We start from the raw sequence: 21070 nt of genomic DNA on the forward strand, positions 1-21070 counted from the left end.
ACAAAAAGGAGTAAATGTATGTAATTCATTTAATTAAAAATACATTTTACTGTTGTCAGAAAACAGGAAAAACGTGTTTATTCGACAAATAAATAATACTTTTCGCTTAAATTCAATATTAAAGATGACAGCCATTTGCCTCTTGGAAATTTGAACATTTCGTTTAAGCGAAAATCAATGCTTATTTTTTAAATAAAACATTTTTATGTTTTCAGACAAATTATATACATTCATCTTTTTGTCAATTAATTACATTTAAAAAACATTTTTTTGGACACCCTCTATAAATAATTATATTGATGTTGATATTACTGAAGAGAGAATTAAAAACCCTTTAAAATGAGCTATTACATGACCCCTATTCTTATTTAAAAAAATCATCGATTACGTCATCACGTCCAGATGGATGACGTCACTAGTATGGTATATATGCCAAAAAATCGTAATTTAAAAATAAAAATCGACCTGTTTCGGTATTTTTCGTTAAAGTCGCCGGTTTACGAAATAATGAATTTATGCGTTACTTTTTGGACGCACTGTATTTGAACAGAATAAGGCTGTTTTTATTTTTTTTCTGGATTGAAAAATTTCGAAAAGAAAGACGACATTGGCCCTTATTGTCTAAAATTTTTTCTTTGTATTTATTTTCTTTTGCGACATTGGCCATTATAACTAGAACAATAGTAAACATAGTGGCTTTATACTAATAGTTTATTATGCAACAACATAGTTAATTGTAGACAAAAATTACAGATATACAAATTAATAATAGGAAGACGCAAGTGGTAGTAAGAGAGACATAAAAATAAAATTATTATTATTAAATTAATGGGACAAACTGTTTTAAGAAACTTTCCTTATTCTGAAAAATCATTTTTTTCCTATGGAGCTTCATCTGGAAATTATTCCAGTATATTATTAATTGCAATTATTTGCTGGTCTGCTTTAGTTTCCTTCATTATGTCTCAACCGTTGAAACTTCCTTTCCTGTTCTTCTTTAGAATTTGCTATCAACTGTTTTTGTCCAGAACTAGATGACTGATAAAACTCTGTAAAAAGTTTTTTCGCTTCTCTTGAGTACCTAAATTTTTGAAAGCACTTGTTCCAACATGTGCAAGGTACCTTTAGTTGCTTAGCTGATATTGTTTTTCTCAAAACCGATTTATACCTTCTGATTTTAGTTATTTTCTCACGTTCCGTGTCCAATTGGGAGGATTGCGCTTTCATTTTCTTGTAATTTCTTCTTTGTCCTGTTTTCTTCTTCCTCTGTTACTATCTACTAAAGTTGTAGTGCCAATACCTTCAAACTGCTCGACTACATACTGGTCGTCTGTTGGTACATAATATTCATCACCACTATCTTCAAACGGTTGTGGATCGCTAGAATCTGTATTTTCTGTGAGTCCATTATTTCTGACTGATGCTGATTCTGTATGTCTTACCATTACTGTAACCTACCTAATACCTAATCTTTCTTGTCCTTAAATTAATATCTATTTTACTAATTCCAAAATTTACTAACGATGCCGATACTGCTGATGTCACAGGTGTAGATATGTGTCAATTGATGCTAAATAAAAGCACCAATGTATACATTGGTCCACTGAATATTCCACTAAATAATAAAGTCAGTCATTGGTAAAAGGGCCAAGGTATATAGGGTGAGGCAGATAACTGGCCTATTAGAAATATTTAGAGAACTAAAGGCAACATAATCATGAAAATTGGAATGAAGGGGTTTTGAAGGGTGATCTATTTAATGAAAATATTTTCATCAATTTGCCACTTCCGGTTGTACCGGAAGTTGCTTAAAACTTCGTTTTTTTAAATGGGACACCCTGTATATTTTTACATTTTTGGATTCTCCTCGATGTCTTCTTTCTTAAAATATGCGGTTTTGTAATTTTATACAGGGTAGTTTAAAAGCTAATTACGTTTTTTTATTAATTTCGTAGCAACTTTCACACCCTGTAGAATTGTAGTAGTTGGATATCAAAAACTCTATTTATGTTAAAATGATTTTTAATATAGTCTACTATTATTAAAAATTATTAATATAGCAAAATATTAAATTTTAGTATACAGGGTTGGTCGAAACTCAGAATGGGGATTTTCTGAATTTTCTTAAATGGAACACCCTGTATTTTAGTATTGCAGTGAAAAGACATTTTATGGTACTTTTTTATTTCTTAAGCATTCCCTATACCTAAATGCTTTAATTTGTGCTTAATTGTTAATCGCGCCAAGAATGTTAACTACGTAGGAATTTTGATAGCTCAACCATTATTGGCAATTTTAAAGATCAGTCTAGATTAATATGTATTTATTTCCGAAAAATTATTTGTGATTGAATATTTTCACGGCCAACCTAATAAAATTTCACGTATTTTTTGTTGAAATTAATGTTTAGCTTGAATCACCAATAACTCACAAATTAAAGTAGTTAGGTATAGGGAATGCTTAAGAAATAAAAAAGTAGCATAAAATATCATTTCATTACAATAATAAAATATAGGGTGTTCCATTTAAGAAAATTCAGAAAATCCCCATTCCGAGTTTCGACCAACCCTGTATACTAAAATTTAATATTTTGCTATATTAATAATTTTTAATAATAGTAGACTATATTAAAAATCATTTTAACATAAATATAGTTTTTAATATCCAACTACTACAATTCTACAGGGTGTGAAAGTTGCTACGAAATTAATAAAAAAACGTAATTAGCTTTTAAACTACCCTGTATAAAATTACAAAACCGCATATTTTAAGAAAGAAGACATCCAGGAGAATCCAAAAATGTAAAAATATACAGGGTGTCCCATTTAAGAAAACGAAGTTATAAGCCACTTCCGGTATAACCGGAAGTAGCAAATCGATGAAAAATATTTTCATTAAAGAGATCACTCTTCAAAACCCTTTCATTCCAATTTTCATGATTCTGTTTCCTTTAGTTCACGAGATATTTCTAATAGGACTTTTATCTGCCTCACCCTGTATATTTGGCCCACTGAATATTCCGCTAAATAACAATATCACTAATCAATAAAAGGGCCAATGTCAAGTTTGGCCCTTTTAACCGAAACTGATGTGAATTATTTCATTACGACATTCCATTACACTAATATTACGGCTTTCTGGTTGAATTTGACATAGGCCGTTTTAGCATATGAAAGTATGTATCAAACGATGTTTAATGCACTGGTTTACTAAAACAGCAAAAAATTGACATTGGCCCTTTTAGCTCCAAGCCACAGATATATGGGTGAACAATTTAATTTTATACAAGGGCCTTACTTTTTGGATTTTTGACTCATCAGCTATAATAAAGGTGTGCAGTGTGGTAGTAGGAAGATAGTTTGGATATTCCTATTGCTCATTCTAAGTTCTTGTTCATTTGGATGGTGTTAATCAATGTCAAATACAAGTAAACCTTTTATAGGATAGGCAAGTTGGCTCCTTTTATAAACATGTTCAGGTTCAGAAATTTTTCGTTTATTATAAATTAATAAATGAAACTAGTTTCTGTTCTTATGGGATAGGTACTCACCGGAGGGACCGTAGACGTTCGGATACAATTAGCATCTCTTTGCAAAGACAATGACGTCGACTTTGCAAAGTAACAAGACACTTACTCAACACACACACTACACATGACACTAGGTACCTAACTGCAAAAATTTACCGTACCTACCATGCCCAGGGCTGTGCCGTGCTATGATGCAGCGAGGCAGTCGCATCAGGCGGCATCACAAGGGGGGCGGCATAATCAGTAAAATAAAAAAAAAATTGTCAGATTATGTAAAAATGTTGTCAAAAACTGTAGAAAAAATGAAAAATTACAGACAATATGGCTAATGACCGAATGAAAATTTAATGAAATTGCAGAAAATTTTGATATAAGTTCCGAATTTCCAGCTGAAAATGAAATTCGAGCCAGGAGAAAAAAGCGTTTATTTGACTACGAAAAATCTGTGGATGAGTCTGAACAGATGCATCTAAATTTAAAATAAATTTGTTCATCTATATTTTAGACATTGCCGTTAATTCTTTGATTGATCGATTGATCTACTAGAAACTCATTCATATTAAAAATTTAAAATTTTTATATATTTTTAAATTGAGGGAAATATATGATGAAACACTAGAAAAATATTGTATGAATCCTCATTCAATACTTTCAATAGAAAAAGAAAAAAATCTGATGATATAATGATCTAGAACAGTGGTTCCCAACCTTTTATGTCTGGCGACCCACCTTATGATGTTTTTTCATATTCGCGACCCATCCCTCACCCATGATGATATATATGTACGTTATTCAGCTACTGTAAGAGCCACGTCGCGACCCACCTGAAGTCTGCCCGCGACCCACTAGTGGGTCGCGACCCACCGGTTGGGAAACGCTGATCTAGAAGAATTGCGTGATATGTATATTTCAAATGATACCATACTCCATGAAACCTTTATAGGTTTTGAACTAATTGTGCCAAAATAACCTAATTTCTTTATACCCAAATGTAGTTGTAAACTAAGAATTTTATTAAAACTCCCTGACTCGGTAGCTAGTGGGGAAAGAAGTTTTTGAAAATTAAAAACTATTTACAAAGCTCCTTAAGACGAACAAATCTAAAAAATTTATCACTTATTTCAATAGAGTTCTAACTAATAGTTGTTACACATATCTATCCCCACTAGACTACATCAATCTGATTGACGAGCTTGCCAAAATTAAAGTCAGAAGGGTAAAGTTATAATTTCTGTAAATGTTAACTTAAGATCATAGGCGCAAAATTTGCTTGCAATTCTTTTTAAATGCATTCACTTTTTTTCGAATCCTGAAAAACTAATAAATATTTTTGAAAAATTTAAACGCAGGCCGAAAGATTACATTATTACCGAGGGCCGAAAGTCCCTTAGAATAAACAAAAAGTTTCTTTTGAATAAAATATTTGATATTAAAAAGTAGACTCAATTTTTTCTTTTTTTTTTCACCCTGTAACTTTTTTGAATAAACATTATAGAGATAATCTTTTATTCTACATTTAAATTTTTCAAAAATACTAATTAGTTTTCTCAGGATTCGAAAAAAAAAATTAATGCATTTAAAAAGCCTTGTAGCAAATTTCGCGCCTACCCATTTAGTGTAGTGTTAATACATATTTTTTCATTTAATTTAAAATATGTTTTGTTTTTAAAATAAAAGTTTTCGTTCATTTTGTATAGTTTCTTTTAATAAAAATAAAAGTTAAGTTTCAATAATATTTAACAAACCAGACGGACCACACTGCAGCGCTACTCTGTGGATTCACAGAGTGGCTGAAACAGGTGATTTTCTAGCGCCGGCAACTACGCTGCAAAGTGGATCGTTTGGAAGGGTGAGGCGTTTAATGTAATGAGTGAGAAAAAAAAGTAAGCTTGTTCAAATGATTAAAAACTTGGCAGCTAATATTTTTTTAAAAAAGTGTGTTCGTCAAAATCAGTGTTTGTAATGTCCATAGTTTTAAATATTTTATAAAATTTCATACTTAAATAACTTTAATTATCTACATAAATGGAATTAAAAAGAACCAGACAAAAACAACTATATCACAGAAAGAAGCACATAAAAAATCAACCAGTACATCTGGTATTGTACAGGCGTAAAATAGTTTGATACAACCTGACAACCGAGTGAAAGTGAAAAACATGTTAGCTTGCAACCCCCTTTTGATTGATATATTATCGTTTTGTTTTCAACAACAAACAATAAAACCTTTTTTGACCTAGAATGGGACCCTACTATTTAACATAAATAAACAAACAATATTGTGAATACCTATTTGTTTTGTTCAGTTCAAATGCATCCAATGTATAATAAAATGTAGGTAAATATAAATAATAGAGAAAACGTTGCTTATGGGATTTATTATTTTCGATAGGACCTTCTTTAAAATCAGAAACAAATAATTCAAAGATGACATCCCACGGTTTTCCTTTTAATGACCTATAAATATGCACTCGGGTTCTTGTATCACATATATCCAGTCTGTTTTGCACATCAATCAAAAACCGTTCCGAATCAAAATTCATTTTAGGTGCTCACCCTATAACCTCTCGTAAACATCTGAAGCAGCTACAAAAGTGGTCTGTCTGAATTGGGTTTGCCACTAGTGGACGCCACTAGCAGTGACGCTCGGTGACTGTGGCCGGCTACACTCTCTCGTGTGGGGTGCGACAGCCACTCTACATAAGAACCCGCAGTAATTCATTGTCAGCCACTCTGTGGATCCACAGAGTTGCGCTGCAGGGTGGTCCGTTTGGTTTGGCTCTTAAGGGGTGGTATTTCGAAGATTTGCATCATATTAAACAGATGCACCTCACAGCTCTGACCATGCCAATGCCCATTAGTTGCCGAGGCATTAGCTAAATAAAAAAAAGTCTTTGTGGAACCATTCACTAAATACCTTTTTTGTGACCAAACTTTCAAATTGTTTCTTGTAGCAGACTGAGAGAAAAATGTTTTTAAAAGAACTGGGATTTTTAGCTTTCCCAATCACTAAACAATCCAATTTGTGTGTTCCAGTACCATTCAAACACAGTATAAAATGGTGATTCTATCTTTACTGAATTTACGAACTTGGTGCACTCGCTTCTTTACAGGATACAAATGTTTTGTTGGAAAACAGTTAAGTGTAACAAAAAAACAGTGATTTTCGGCTGAAATATTTCCCTACTATTTACTTACCTACGTGTTCTGTGGTATTTTGTTTTTCTTCAAAACAGGTAACTTCATTTCCATCTTGTTCTATTTCAGCCTTTATTGGAAATTCCTTCAAAGCTAAACATTCCAAAGCATAATCTGTACTTTCTGAATTGGATTCTTCCTTAATTTTATATTTTAAGCTATCCAAAACAGCATCATCCACTCCATTATTATCTATTTCTACCCTATGCGTCTCTTCACTGATTTCTTGTTTTATTACTTCCATTTCGTGTATGTAATTTTATAACAATTTTACTAATAACACATCCTAAATTCCCAATACCAAACCAAGCTAGCTAAAGCAAAGAGCAAAGCTACTGAACATGAAAACTGAATCTCCAATCCAACCTCCTTAAAGCTTGAAGCTGAGTTAACCTAAAAAATCAGACTGCTAGTCCTATGTCAAAATATGTCAATAGGGCAGTTCAACATGCTGTCAAAATTAAATCAATATGGCAGCCGGGAGGCAAACATAATTGGCTGCATTCAGCAGAAAACTGCGATGACTAATCGATTACTTAGCGATGTGTAATCGCTAACGATTCTTCTGAATGGTATACTTTCATGTACATACGAAAAAGGTTATGACAACTGTCACATTTTTCAAAATGATTTGCAAATACGTGAAAGACACCCCAAGAACAGAAATGAGAATTATTATGAAATGGTAATTTATAAATAACCCCATTGAATTCATACATAGTTTTCAAATTCTTGAATTTCTTGCGACATAGGTAAACCTAATAGGTACATACGAATAATCCAACAAAGCAGTTCAGATATTTATCAGTGTGATTTATATGCCTTTCGGCCTTCCTTGCCTTCAATTCATGTTTTTTTAAGAAACATAACTTAAAATATACGTGTTAAAAGGCGGCGCCAGATATGCGGTATTTGGCAAATACTGAACAAGTGCTTGCTAAATATCAAATATTTGAGTGCTCATGAAGTGTTCGTTAAACGGCAAGCACCTTGCACCACATATTCGAGATTTTTCGTATATCGAGCCACTGTGGGAACAGCAAATATATTCTAAACGAACAAAAAAAGGTACAGAATGGATAGTGATACAGAGCTTCTTATAAATTCAGCTGCTTTTGTCATTATGTCTGGTGGAAGTTTATTATTAAATAGCAGAAAAAATCAATTTGCATTCCATATTATAGGTTCATTTTCATATGCATCCAAAAATTGTAAAATACGTTCATTGGTCCACTCCATATTTATTATTTTCAATATTTTCTACACTCTGTGACAATAACTAAACTACTTTAATATACGTTATAAACTTTAACCTAACCTAAAAAACTTGCTTGTGCTTGCAAAAATATGTGGATGACACTAAAAATATTCAAACGGCGAATATTTGTTTACTTTGAAGTGTTGAAAAGACCGACAACGTACGGGAACACGACAAATATTCGACAAGCACTAAAATTGGTCAATGCCAAATAGCAAGCAACCCATCCACACTAATAGGCAAATAGCAAGCATTTGCTCGGTATTTGCCAAATACCGCATATCTGGCGCCGCCTTAGACACACGTCATACGTCAATCTTATTTTGATTTGCTAAGTAATCATATTTCAAAACCGATGTTTAAAATGGCGACCGATAAGTCATCGAATGATGACAATTTATGTGGCAATTTATCGACTAATCGACAATTTATGTGGCATTCAGCAGAAAATCACTAAGCGATTAGTCATCGATTGAGTCTGCTGAATGCACCCAATGTTATTCTATGTTCTTAATGTGTTTTAGATAATGTGTTTTAGTTGCGTTTCTTTGTAATTTTGTTTGGTACAAGGATTCATTTAACATTTTCACTAGACAAATTAATTAAAAAAAAACATGCTTCTCTGTTGTGTTTTGAAGTGTGCAATGCGAAGTATTCATTATAAAGTTCAGTTTTTTTTATCGGTTACCATCAGTGCTACATTTCAAGCATAAAACAACTAAAAATAAGTTATCATCTGAGACACAAAAACATAAAACATCTATGTAAATAAGTTATTATCTGAGAGACAAAAACAATGGTTAAATGCTAGAAAACTTCCTATAAAAATGCTAAATAACTATGTTTATGTTACATACGCTTGGAAAACTGTCTAATGCTATTTAAATGGGATTCATTTTTTTCGAATCCTGAGAAAACTAATAATAAATATTTTTGAAAAATTTAAACGCAGAATGAAAGATTATGTTATTACCGAGGACCGAAAGTCCCTGAAAACTTCTATAATCTTTATTTTAATAAGTTACAGGGGTGAAAAACTAAGAGAAAATTAAGTGTGATTTTTAATTTCAAATATCTCATTCAAAAGAAACTTTTTATTCATTCTAAGGGACTTTCCTCCCTCGGTAATAAAGTAATCTTTCATTCTGCGTTTAAAATTTTCAAAAATACTTATATTTCTCAGTTATCTCAGATTGGAAATAATTATTAAGTACCAAGGGTATGAAGGATAATAACGCTTGAGGTCAATGGTGTATATACCGAGGGCCGTTGGCCCGAGGGATATACGTTGACCGAAAGCGTTATTATCTATAATACCCGTGGTGCCTTCAACGTTTAATGTCCGACTAAATTATTCTTTATATGCAAAAAATTTGAATGAATTTTGAATTAATTAGTTTTCAAATAAGTACCGGGTGTCCCAATAAGAATGGCTCTCGGCCATATCTCAGGAACCGTTAATAGTAGAGCTTTGAAATAAAAAAATTTATAACAAAAGTTGCCTCAGGAAAAGCCTGGAAATTATTTTCATAATTGTGGGTCCACCGCTAGAGGGCGTAATTGAATATCAAAAATAAAAAAATCTAAATTTTACAAAATTTTCCTAATGAAGGGGCACTGGAATTCCGATTATTGTATTCTTCATAAAATTCTGCGCATATTTGATTTAACCAGTTTAACTCTACCTTTGCAAATAAGAGGTGGGGGTAAGTGGGAACCTTGTTATGAAAAAATGGCTGTAAGTCCGGTTCTGCTAAATCAAATTTTGAAAACTGGGTCTTGTTGAAGACAGATCTTTTTCTTCAATGTAAGCGTGGTAATTTTGAACCATCCTAATAAGTGATAAGCCAGCTGGGAGGCGTTATTTAATTTTTTTCAGAAATCTAGTTTTCTTTGGAAAATATTAAATACAAGTATGCATTTTTAATCATACTTTATAAAATTAGATTAAATTATCAATAGAATATAGCGAAAACCGCATGTAGATACCTTTTTTATATCTCAAGATATCTCGAGAAACGTGTAAATTTTATACATAACTGTTACTATCACCGGTAAACTAAGTTAATGAAAAGTAGTGTGCTGTGGAAAAAAAACAAAATAACATTTTCCAGATGTCAACGTATAAAAACATAATTAATTAAAACAACAATATAAAGAGAAACAATACTATTAAAATTAAATATAACACAGAACAAAAAGAACTACTTAGTGACGACTTAGTGACCTAAATATTCAAATTGTTGCCCATCATACACTACTCTAGAATACATTATCCAGAGAATACTAAACGCCATTCAAAGCATATCGAGAGCAGAAATTGAGACTGCTGTTCAATCTACTCTTGAAAGAGTAAATGTTTGCAACGAAAATGATGGGCAAAAATTTGAACGTTTATGTCATCACTAAATAATTGTTTTTATTTCTTTGTAATAGGGCTTTTCAACGCTTCTCATTTGTTTCGAGCCTCTGTCATATGCCGTATAATCCGTGTATAATATTAATATACGAGATATGAACGAGGCTCGAAACAAATGAGAAGCGTTGAAAAGACCTAATATACGTTGACAGCTGGAAAATGTTCCTTTGTTGTTTCCATAGCACACTACTTTTAATGAATTTCGTTTACCGGTGACAGTAACAGTTATGTTTTTAAATTTACACGTTTTGTAAGATATCTCGAGATAGAAAAAAGGTATTAACATGCGGTTTTTGCTATTCTGTTGCTAATTTTGTCTAATTTTGTAATATGGTATTAAGAATGCATGTTTGTATTTAATATTTTCCAAGGAAAACTAGATTTCTGAAAAAAATTAAATAACGCCTTCTAGCTGGTATATTACTCAGTAAGTTGGTTCGAAATCATAACTTTTACATTGACGAAAAAGATCTGTCTTCAACAAGACCAAGTTTGCAAAATTTGATTAAGCAGAACCGGACTCACAGCCAGTTTTTCATAACAAGATTCCCACTCATCCCCACCTCTTATTTCCAAAGGTAGACCTAAACTTGTCAAATCAAATATGCGTAGAATTTTACGAAGAATACGAAGATCGGATTTCCAGTGCCCCTTCATTAGGAAAATTTTGTAAAATTTAGATTTTTTAATTTTTGATATTCAATTATGCCCTCTAGCGGTGGTCCCACAATTATGAAAATAATTTCCAGGCTTTTCCTGAGGCAACTTTTGTTATAAATTTTTTTATTTCAAAGCTCTACTATAAACGGTTCCTGAGATATGGCCGAGAGCCATTCTTATTGGGACACCCGGTACATTCACCAGCAATACCTAGTCGTAACGTAATTGAAGAGTACAGGGGAAAAACCAGGAAAGTCACTTTCTCATGAATTTTGGATTTTCTCGTCATGTGGTAGCAAAAACTGAGTACTATCGACTAGGATATCGATTTAGAACAATAACCAGAAAAATCAGTCTATATAAATTTTAAGAATTTATATCCAGGCGAAGGACCATGATTGTCCACACGCCACTGGACAAAAATAAGGAATGTTATACTGAATTCGCTCTATCGAGATTCACTTTGACACTGACGTTAGTAATTTTTTTTTTGAAAAGTTCAGTTGTCAGAAGTGACTGGAAATTACTACAAAACCAACACACCTGCTCATGTCCAATATTATTAATAGTAAACCAGTGATGTGTGAGGGAGGGGATGTGACATGAGGTGAAGTAGATGGGATCGCTTTCACGGGCTAAATGGGAAAGGCAATATGGCGGAACAACTCTTTAGCAGTATATTCTGTTCTATATAAAGTATATAATTATAAAATTGTATTATATTATATAAATATATATATATATATATATATATATATATATATATATATATATATATATTAATAATTTTAATAATTAATTAACAACATATATTCCACGTATAACATAAAAAACCTGCCCGGCGCCATATTGCCTTTCCCAAAAGTGTCAAATCAAGTGGTCCCATTTAGTAAACACGAGAGCATCTCTTATGTCATATCCCCTCTCTCCCACATCACTGTAGTAAACAGATATAAAAATACCTAAACCTTACGCCAATCAATAATTATTTATTTACACCATTATAATGTATTGATAACAAATGAGAAAATTATTTATTGTACAAAATAAAAATATTTTGTAGAAATAAACTTCACAAAATTGTATGAGATTAGTAGACACTCCCACTATTTTTAATAATTCTTCTTTTTTTAATGAAAGATTATGTCGATTTGAGTTGATTTTAGCAGTTAATAGGGATGTTCACTAATTTTTAAATATAGTTAAATTCAATAGATTACAAGGTATATAAAAACGTAACAATCATAGAACTGTTTAAAAATGTATATTTTTTAAGATAAATGAGTTCATAATGTTGATTTTCTTGGAGGCTAGAAAAACGGTACCCTGCAGCGAGGCTACGGTCTGTGACGTCAGCAGTCGTAACGTCTTTGATCGACGACTAGTTTTGTATACTTATTTACTCAGTGTATTTGAATGTGCGCAGTTTTTTACGTATTTAATTATTAAAAATAAAGCCAAATAAGTGGTGTTTTGTTCCTGGGTGTGTAAATACATCAAAAAACAGTTCTGACAAGATTTTTATTACCGTTCCAGCCAATTTAAAACAGAAAAAGAAATGGTTTGTTGCAGCTAGAACTTAAAATAACTAACTTAATAAAATAAACATTATAGAAGTTTTCCAGAGACTTTCGGCCCTTGGTAATAATGTAATTGTTCTTTCTGCATTTACATTTTTCAAAAATACTTATTAGTTTTCTCAGGATTCGAAAAAAATGAATGAATTTAAATAGCATTGGACCAAGATTTTGCACCTACCCCCTTAAAGAATAAATGAAAAAGTTTCGGGACCTCAAATTTGTATTCCTTAAACTGGGATATTCCTAAAAACGGGATTCTAATAATACATACAGTAAAAGTAAACCTTGAAATAACTACATGTGGATGTAGGTATGACTTTATATTATATTAAAATCATTAATAATTTAGTGAAAAGATTGGTTGAAATGAAAATGTACAATTCCCAAGTTCCAAAATATTTTTTACCTTGGAACAGTTGTCAACTCGAAATACGAAACAACCGAAATAAGATCTAGAGTTGAAAAGGACATAGCAACATTTAACAACATGCATGAGAAATATTTTCACCCATTGCGACATAATATCTCTCCCACTAAAAATGCGGCTGCTAAAATGTTATTATTTCCGGTCTTGCTATATGGCGCAGAGGCCTGGACAATATTGGAAACATTAATGAAAAAGCTAGAGGCATTCGAGATGTGGGTGTACCCACGTATCCTCAAAATATCCTGGGCGACCCACACCAACGTACAGGTATTGCGTCTAATGGGAAAACAAAAAGAAATCTCTTTTACAATTAAGAAACGAAATCTTAAATATTTCGGTCATATCATGAGGCATGATAAATATCGTATACTCCAACTGATAACGCAAGATAAAATAGAGAGCAAACGCGGACCCGGAAGAAAAGACACTCATGACTTAAAAACTTACGCCAATGATTTGGACAAAAATCGATTGAGTTATTCAGAAACGCCTCAAATGAAATTAAAATTGCCATGATGATAGCCAACGTCCACAACGGACAAGCCACATGAAGAAAAATAAACATATTTTTAATACACCTAACCAAGGTAAAGTAATAACCAGCCAATGTATGTATACAATATGCATGCGTACAATGCATGCATACAACGTTCTCTATTTTTTTTGTGGAGTATTAAGCATTTATTTTTTTAGCTTAAACAAGACATGGAAAATTATATGGAATATGCACTCAGTAAAGCTGTGGTAGATTTATTTTTTACAAGATGCCAATAAATCATACACCATTGTTACATCTACACTACAGTCGGTAGTTTATACGAATCGGCTTTCTGAAAACCTTCTTCCATTTTATTTGTTTATTTTTGTAAAACCCAAAATATGTCCTTACAAACAGTTTATCCACTTTAAACTAAACAAATTCACTATAAAACTCCACTTTAACCCTGATAAAACAAGAAGAGAACAAAATAAAATGACCTGAAACGTCAAACAGGTAAACAGTAACACTATGAGAATGGCGCGCGCTTGGGGTATGCAACTAGTGACGTCAGGCCAATAGAGAAGCGTTCTTGAAATTTAAAATAATGCTAGATTTCTAATAAAGATTTTTTATAGAAAGGCTTTTTCAATTTTGTTGAAATTTTGGACAATTATTCCTAGGGTGTTTCTTAATCGTTTTAGATGTTTGAAATGACTTTTTAATTTTTTGTGAACATCCCTATTGTGTGAGGTAGGAATTTTTGTGTTGTATGTTTCCTATTCCGAATGTGTCAAAAAAAATTCTCGCGAGAGCGAATGTAGTATAGCAGTTTTTGGGTGCATTATTAAATTAGTTATTAAGTTAATATAGATTAATATTATATTAAGATTACAGACTAATAATTGCTAGAAATCTGCTAAGAATCTCCTAAGTAGTTTTTAGATATCATTGTCCTAAGTATTAAACATCTCCTAAGTATTAAACCTTTATTGGTGTTTATCTCAATATCTATAAAATGTGACATTCCTTGTTTTCCCCTGTACTCTTCAGTGGTAACCATAGTTTTACTTAGGTTGCTATTTGCCAACTTGACAGTATTTAACTAATTAATTAAATTTAATGCCCTAGGGCGTTATTTTTCAAAATAACGTCCAAGAGCATTATATCATGCTTAATTGACTTCGAAATCATGTCATTATTTGTCAAATAATATACCAGTCGGACATTAAAAATGGTTACATTTAAAATACATTGAAAATTTTGACATGCGTCAAAATTTTGCTTTATGTTCCTTTCCCCTTAGAGGCAACAATAGCGATCAAAAGGTAGCAACAAACGCGGTCCAAGATTATTGCGGCTGTAATTTTGAATATTTTGTCGAGATATTTGGCAATGATTTGGCACACATATTCGGAATATAATAAAGAATGGCGGTACAGAGCCCAATTTGAGAACTAATTTAGTATATGGAACTTACTCTATAACTAAATAAAATATTGCAAAAAGAAGCCTGTACTGCCATTAAGAACATAAAAATAAACTTTTTTTTATCCCCATGCCTAGATTTTGTGTCATATTGGACCTAGTAAAATTTTTTATCTCTAACAAGAAATTATAACTAAATAACTGATTAGTCAACATAGAGATAGTGTCACTGTCATTTTGACAAACATGCGTCAGATTTCTGTTCTGTTATCTGCATAGAGATTACGAACCAAAGCTTAGAAACTTAGCTTTCTCTCTCTAGCATACGATGGCTGCCGCCTCTGTGTCACTGTCGTTCCATTACTCCCACCCCTTGGTAGATACGCTCACACTCGTACGACAGACAAAGATAGCTAGACCACCGTATTTGATATTGGTGTTACACCCCGATGCATTGAGTGGCATATAACTAGCCTAGTCTATTGTTAAAATGTCTCTGTTACGAACACTCTACGGCGCTACGGTAAAACATGGCGGATACGATTTGTATCGACTGTTCGTAATAGGGCTTTTCATCGATTGTCATTTGTTTCGAGCTTCTGTCATGTGTCACATAATATTAATATATCTACGTCATACGTCTTTGGTTTTTATTATTGTATATACAAATAACGTATGTCGTAGATATATTAATATTATGTGACACATGACAGAAGCTCGAAACAAATGACTGTGAATGAAAAGCCCTATCCCTGTAATCCCTACGCAGATAACAGAACAGAAACCTGAAGACCGCGTCCCACCATCAAATAATTTGATCAAACTTGACAGTTAGTGACACAAAGTGACAGTTAGTGACGTCACATCCTGAGTGTTCATTGTGGATAATAATGAAAAATTTTAATTTTAAATAAAGTACAAACAAGTTAGACAACACAATACAAAAAAATTGATCAAACTAGACTGATAGTAGGTTTGTTCCAACACGACCGAGAACCGTCAGGAAACGGTAACGATCCTGCGCAGTAAAGAAAATCCGTTCCAACAAAAATATGATCGTCATCGGATCGTCCTTCCCACTGTTCCAACAAGAATTGTGATCTTTCGGTGACGGTTTCGTGATGATCATTTCAGTAATCGGGCAAATGCATAATGTGCTGGTTGGACTGACTTGAGCACTAGGATTTAATTCTTTAAATTTTTTGAGCCTTTGATCGACTAAAAGCACACAAGCTGTCACCAACAAAAATGACAAATATATGATTACCGTCATGGGACGATAACTGGGCGATACAATTACGAACATGCGCACAACAAACGGTACAAGCAGTTTCGTGACGGTTTTTGGGCCGTCCAAAAGTTCATGTTGGAACAAACCTAGTGAGAGCACAGATTTTTAGAATTTCAAAAAAACTGCAATTGTGACGTCACTTTGACGTACTTCCGCAGTTTGCTCAAACTGTTTGATCAAATTATTTGATGGTGAGACGCGGCCTTGACGCAGGTTTGTCAAAATGACAGTGACACTTTCTCTATTTTGTCTAATCAGTTATTTAATTATATGTTCGATTTCTTGTTAGAGATAAAAAAAAATTTACTAGGTCCAATATGACACAAAATCTAGGCATGGGATAAAAAAGTTTATTTGAAGAAAGTTTATTTTTTTGTTCTTCTTAATAGCGGTACAGGCTCCTTTTTGCAATATTTTTTAGTTATAGAGTAATTTCCACATACTAACATATTTCTCAAATTGGGCTCTGTACCGCCATTCTTTATTATATTACGAATATGTGTGCCAAATATCTCGACAAACATTCAAAATTACAGCTGCAATCTTGGAGCGCGTTTGTTGCTAACTGTTGATCGCTACTGTTATCTCTTATAGGCGAGCGGGAGATACCCCTAAAATGACCAGGTACTGACCACGGAAGAGGTGAATGGCCAATTTTAGACATACTGTATGTTTTTGAAGGTGCTGAAAACGAAAATGAGATTTATTTTAAATTTCATGTGGGGGAACATTGCCAAAATCGCAATTTTACCCTAAAAATAAAATCATGTTTTTTTGCGTTTACCTCGCGACAACTCTGTTCCATTTTAATATTTTTTTCTGAAATTTTTACAATATACAGGGTGTCCCGAAAAGATTGGTCATACATTATACCACAGATTCTGGGGTCAAAAATAGATTGATTGAACCTCACTTACGTATACACAATTGTGCACACAAAAAAAGTTACAGCCCTTTGAAGGTACAAAATGAAAATCGATTTTTTTTCATACATCAAAAACTCTTAAGAGATTTTTTATTGAAAATGGACATGTGGCATTCTTATTGCAGCAACATCTTAAAAAAAATTAAAGTGTAATTTGTGCACCCCATACATTTTATGGGGGTTTTGTTCCTTTAACCCCCCCCCCCCCAAACTTTTGTGTACGTTCCAATTAAATTATTATTGTGGCACCATTAGTTAAACACAATGTTTTTAAAACTTTTTTGCCTCTTAGTACTTTTTCGATAAGCCAGTGTTTATGAACATATTTTGAATATTTGTCGAATACACCACATATTTCTATATGGTTAAGTATTATTATAGAGACCTGTTAATAATCCGAACATTTATTGATAATTTACATTTTTAGGTACATTTTGACAAATAAGTCATATCTCGATAAAAGGTGACTTGTCAAAAAAAAAGACTAACAGGCAAAAAAGTTTTAAAAACTCTGTGTTTAACTAACGGTACAACAATAATTGTTTAATTGGAACGTTCACAAACATTTGGGGGGTTTAAAGGAACAAAGCCCCCATCAAATTTTTATGTAAATATATTAAAAAAGAAGCCGCATCTCGATAAAAACTGGCTTATCGAAAAAATACTAAGAGGCAAAAAAGTTTTAAAAACGTTGTGTTTAACTAACGGTACCACAATGATGAATTAACTGGAACGTACACAAAAGTTTGGGGGGTTTAAGGGAACCAAACCCCCATAAAATTTTTATGGGATGGACAAACTTCACTATAATTTCGTTGTAAGATGTTCCTGCCATGAAAATGATACGTGTCCATTTTCAATAAAAAATCTCTAATAGTTTTCGATATATTGAAAAAAATCGATTTTCATTTTGTAACTTCAAAGGGCTATAACTTTTTTTATGAGCACATTTGTACTAAGGTAAGTTAGGTTCAATCGAACTATTTTTGACCCCAGAATGTGTGGTATAATTTATGACCAATCTTTTCGGGACACCCTGTATAGCTCTAATATTTCTGAAGACAACGGTACCTGTTTTAAGCTTTAGTTCTTATTCTGATAAAGGTTACGAATTTTTCAAAGTAAAAGGTGCGGATTTCTGCATTGCAAAGTTTAATCGCAAAAGTTGAGTGATGAAATTTAAAATTTAGTCTTTTAATCACGTTTATGTTAAAATAGAGAGTACAAAGAAGTTTTTGGTAAGTTTTAAAACAAAATGTTTTATAGAAAAAAAAAATAGTGCAACTTTTAATGTCGACATTAGAAATCCCCAATATAACGGTTATTTTTTGAGATACTGACCATGGGTGGTGAATGGCTAATTTTGGTCTTAGATTATGTTTTGACGGTGCTGAAAACGAAAATGAAATTTATTTTAAATTTTATGTGGGGGAATATTGTCAAAATCGCAATTTTACCATAAAAATAAAAAAAGTGAAATCACGTTTTTTGCGTTTAACTCGCTACAACTCTGGTCGATTGTAATATTTTTTCTAAGGTTTGTACACTATATGTTGCTCACTTTTCTGAAGACAATGGTACCTATCTGCTTTAAGATTTTAGTCTTATTCTAGTAAAAGTTATGATCTTTTTAAAGTACAAGTTGCAGATTCGTGAATTGCAAAGTTTAATCGCAAGAGTTGAGAGAAAAAGCTTAAAATTTATCTTAGTAATCACATTTATGTTAAAACATAGAGTACAAAAGAAGTTTTCTGGAAAGTTTTAGTTACAAATGTTTAATAGAAAAAAAAATTGCGCAACTTTTAATATAGAAGTTATACATCCCCAAAATAACGCTTATTTTTCGAGATACTGACCATGGGAGGTGAATGGCTAATTTCGGTCTTATTTTATGTTTTCGATGGTGCTGACAATGAAAACGAGGTTTATTTTGAATTTTATGTGAGGGAACGTTGTCAAAATCGCAATTTTAACCTAAAAATGAAAAAAAAAAGTCACGAATTTTTACGTTTAACTCGCTACAACTCTGTTCCATTTTAATATCTTTTTCTAAAATTTTTACAGCATATATTTCTCACCTTTGTGAAGACTATAAAAGTAACTGTAGTCTTTCAGTCTTTTGTTTATAAAAGTTATGAATTTTTAAAAATAAAAGGTGCAGATTCGTGAATTGCAGAGTTAAATCGCAAAAATTAAGTGACAAAATTCAACATTTATCTATTTGATTACGTTTATGTTAAACCATCGAGTTCAAAGAAGTTTTATGGGGAGTTTTAGGTCTAGATGTGTTATAGAAAAAATATGGTGCAACTTTTAATTTTAAGAAAAACGTGTTTTAACTTTTTTTTATTTTTAGGGCAAAATTTCGATTTTGACAATTTTCTCCCACCTAAAATTCAAAATAAACTTGATTTTCGTTTTCAGCACCATCAAAAACATAAAGTAAGACCAAAATTAGCCATTCACCACCAATAATCAGTATCTCTAAAAATTAGCGTTATTTTGGGGATTTATAACGTAAATGTTAAACGTTGCACCATTTGTTTTCTATAAAACATTTTAATCCAAAACTTTCCAGAAAACTTCTTTGTACTCATGTTTTATTTTTGAATTTGATTTAAAATCTATATTTCAAATTGTGTCAGTCAAATTTTGCGATTAAACTTTGCAATTCAAGAATCTGCAACGTGTACTTTACAAGATTCATAACTTTTACTAGAATAAGACTAAAAGCTTAAAGCAGAAACTATTGTCTTCAGAAAAGTGAGCGATATATAGTGTACAGTCTTTAGAAAAAAATATTAAAACGGACCAGAGTTGTAGGGAGCTAAAAGCAAAAAAACGTGATTTCATTTTTTTTATTTTTAGGGTACAATTGCAATTTTGACAATATTCCCCCACCTAAAATATAAAATAAATGTCATTTTCGTTTTCATCACGGTCAAAAACATAATCTAAGACCAAAATTAGCCATACACCACCCATAGTCAGTATCTCGAAAAATAAGCGTTATATTGGGGATTTCTAATGTCGACATTAAAAGTTGCACTATTTTTTTTTCTATAAAACATTTTGTTTTAGAACTTAGCAGAAAACTTCTTTGTACTCTCTTCTTTAACATAAACGTGATTAAGAAGCTAAATTTGAAACTTCGTCACACAACTTTTGCGATTAAACTGTGCAATGCACAAATCCGCACCTTTTTATTTGAAAAATTCAAAACATTTAACATGATAAGAATAAAAGCTTGAGACAGGCACCGTTGTCTTCAGAAATGTTAGAGCTATGTACTGTAAAAATTTCAGAAAAAAATATTAAAATGGAACAGAGTTGTAGCGAGGTAAACGCAAAAAAAGTGATTTCCTTTTTTTTTAATTTAGGTTAAAATTGCGATTTTGACAATGTTCCCCCACATAAAATTCAAGAGAAACTTCATTTTCGTTTTCAGCACCCTCGAAAATATAAAGTATGAATAAAATTAGCCATTCACCCCTCCGTGGTCAGTATCTCTAAAACTAAGCGCTTTTTTGAGGGTGTCCCGCTCGTGTATTAAGGTGTGGATTGAAAATTAATTAGAACATTTAACAAATTTTATTTCCTCTAAAATACATGCTATATACTTTACTACTTGCTATATACTATTGTGCGATGCTTTCACCTTGGAATCTTACACAGAACTAACGCTCCCCGCTTACATTACTATGCACTAAATATTATTATTATTATTATTATTAGAAATAAGGGCTGGGGTCATGGAGACCCATAAGCCCATTTACAAGAAAAATGAAATAGTACCTACATTACAAAAATTAGCTTCGCAAATAAACTATAGACTAATAGATTGTGCACAACACTGATCAGTTTACAAACAAATAAC

The 21070-nt window shown here is 32.1% G+C and overlaps 1 protein-coding gene across 1 annotated transcript in view; it reads right to left on the reverse strand.

The window, feature by feature from the left end:
• LOC126880319 (zinc finger protein 678-like) overlaps positions 1-21070 on the reverse strand; it is an 86696-nt gene that overhangs the window by 9872 nt on the left and 55754 nt on the right. Inside the window, exon 2 of the mRNA XM_050644125.1 lies at positions 6728-7120. Coding sequence (XP_050500082.1) covers positions 6728-6971 — 244 coding nt within the window. The 5' untranslated portion in view covers positions 6972-7120. The remainder of the gene's footprint in view (positions 1-6727; positions 7121-21070) is intronic.

This window comes from Diabrotica virgifera, chromosome 2 (genome assembly GCF_917563875.1).
Source record: "Diabrotica virgifera virgifera chromosome 2, PGI_DIABVI_V3a".
NCBI lineage: Eukaryota > Metazoa > Arthropoda > Insecta > Coleoptera > Chrysomelidae > Diabrotica > Diabrotica virgifera.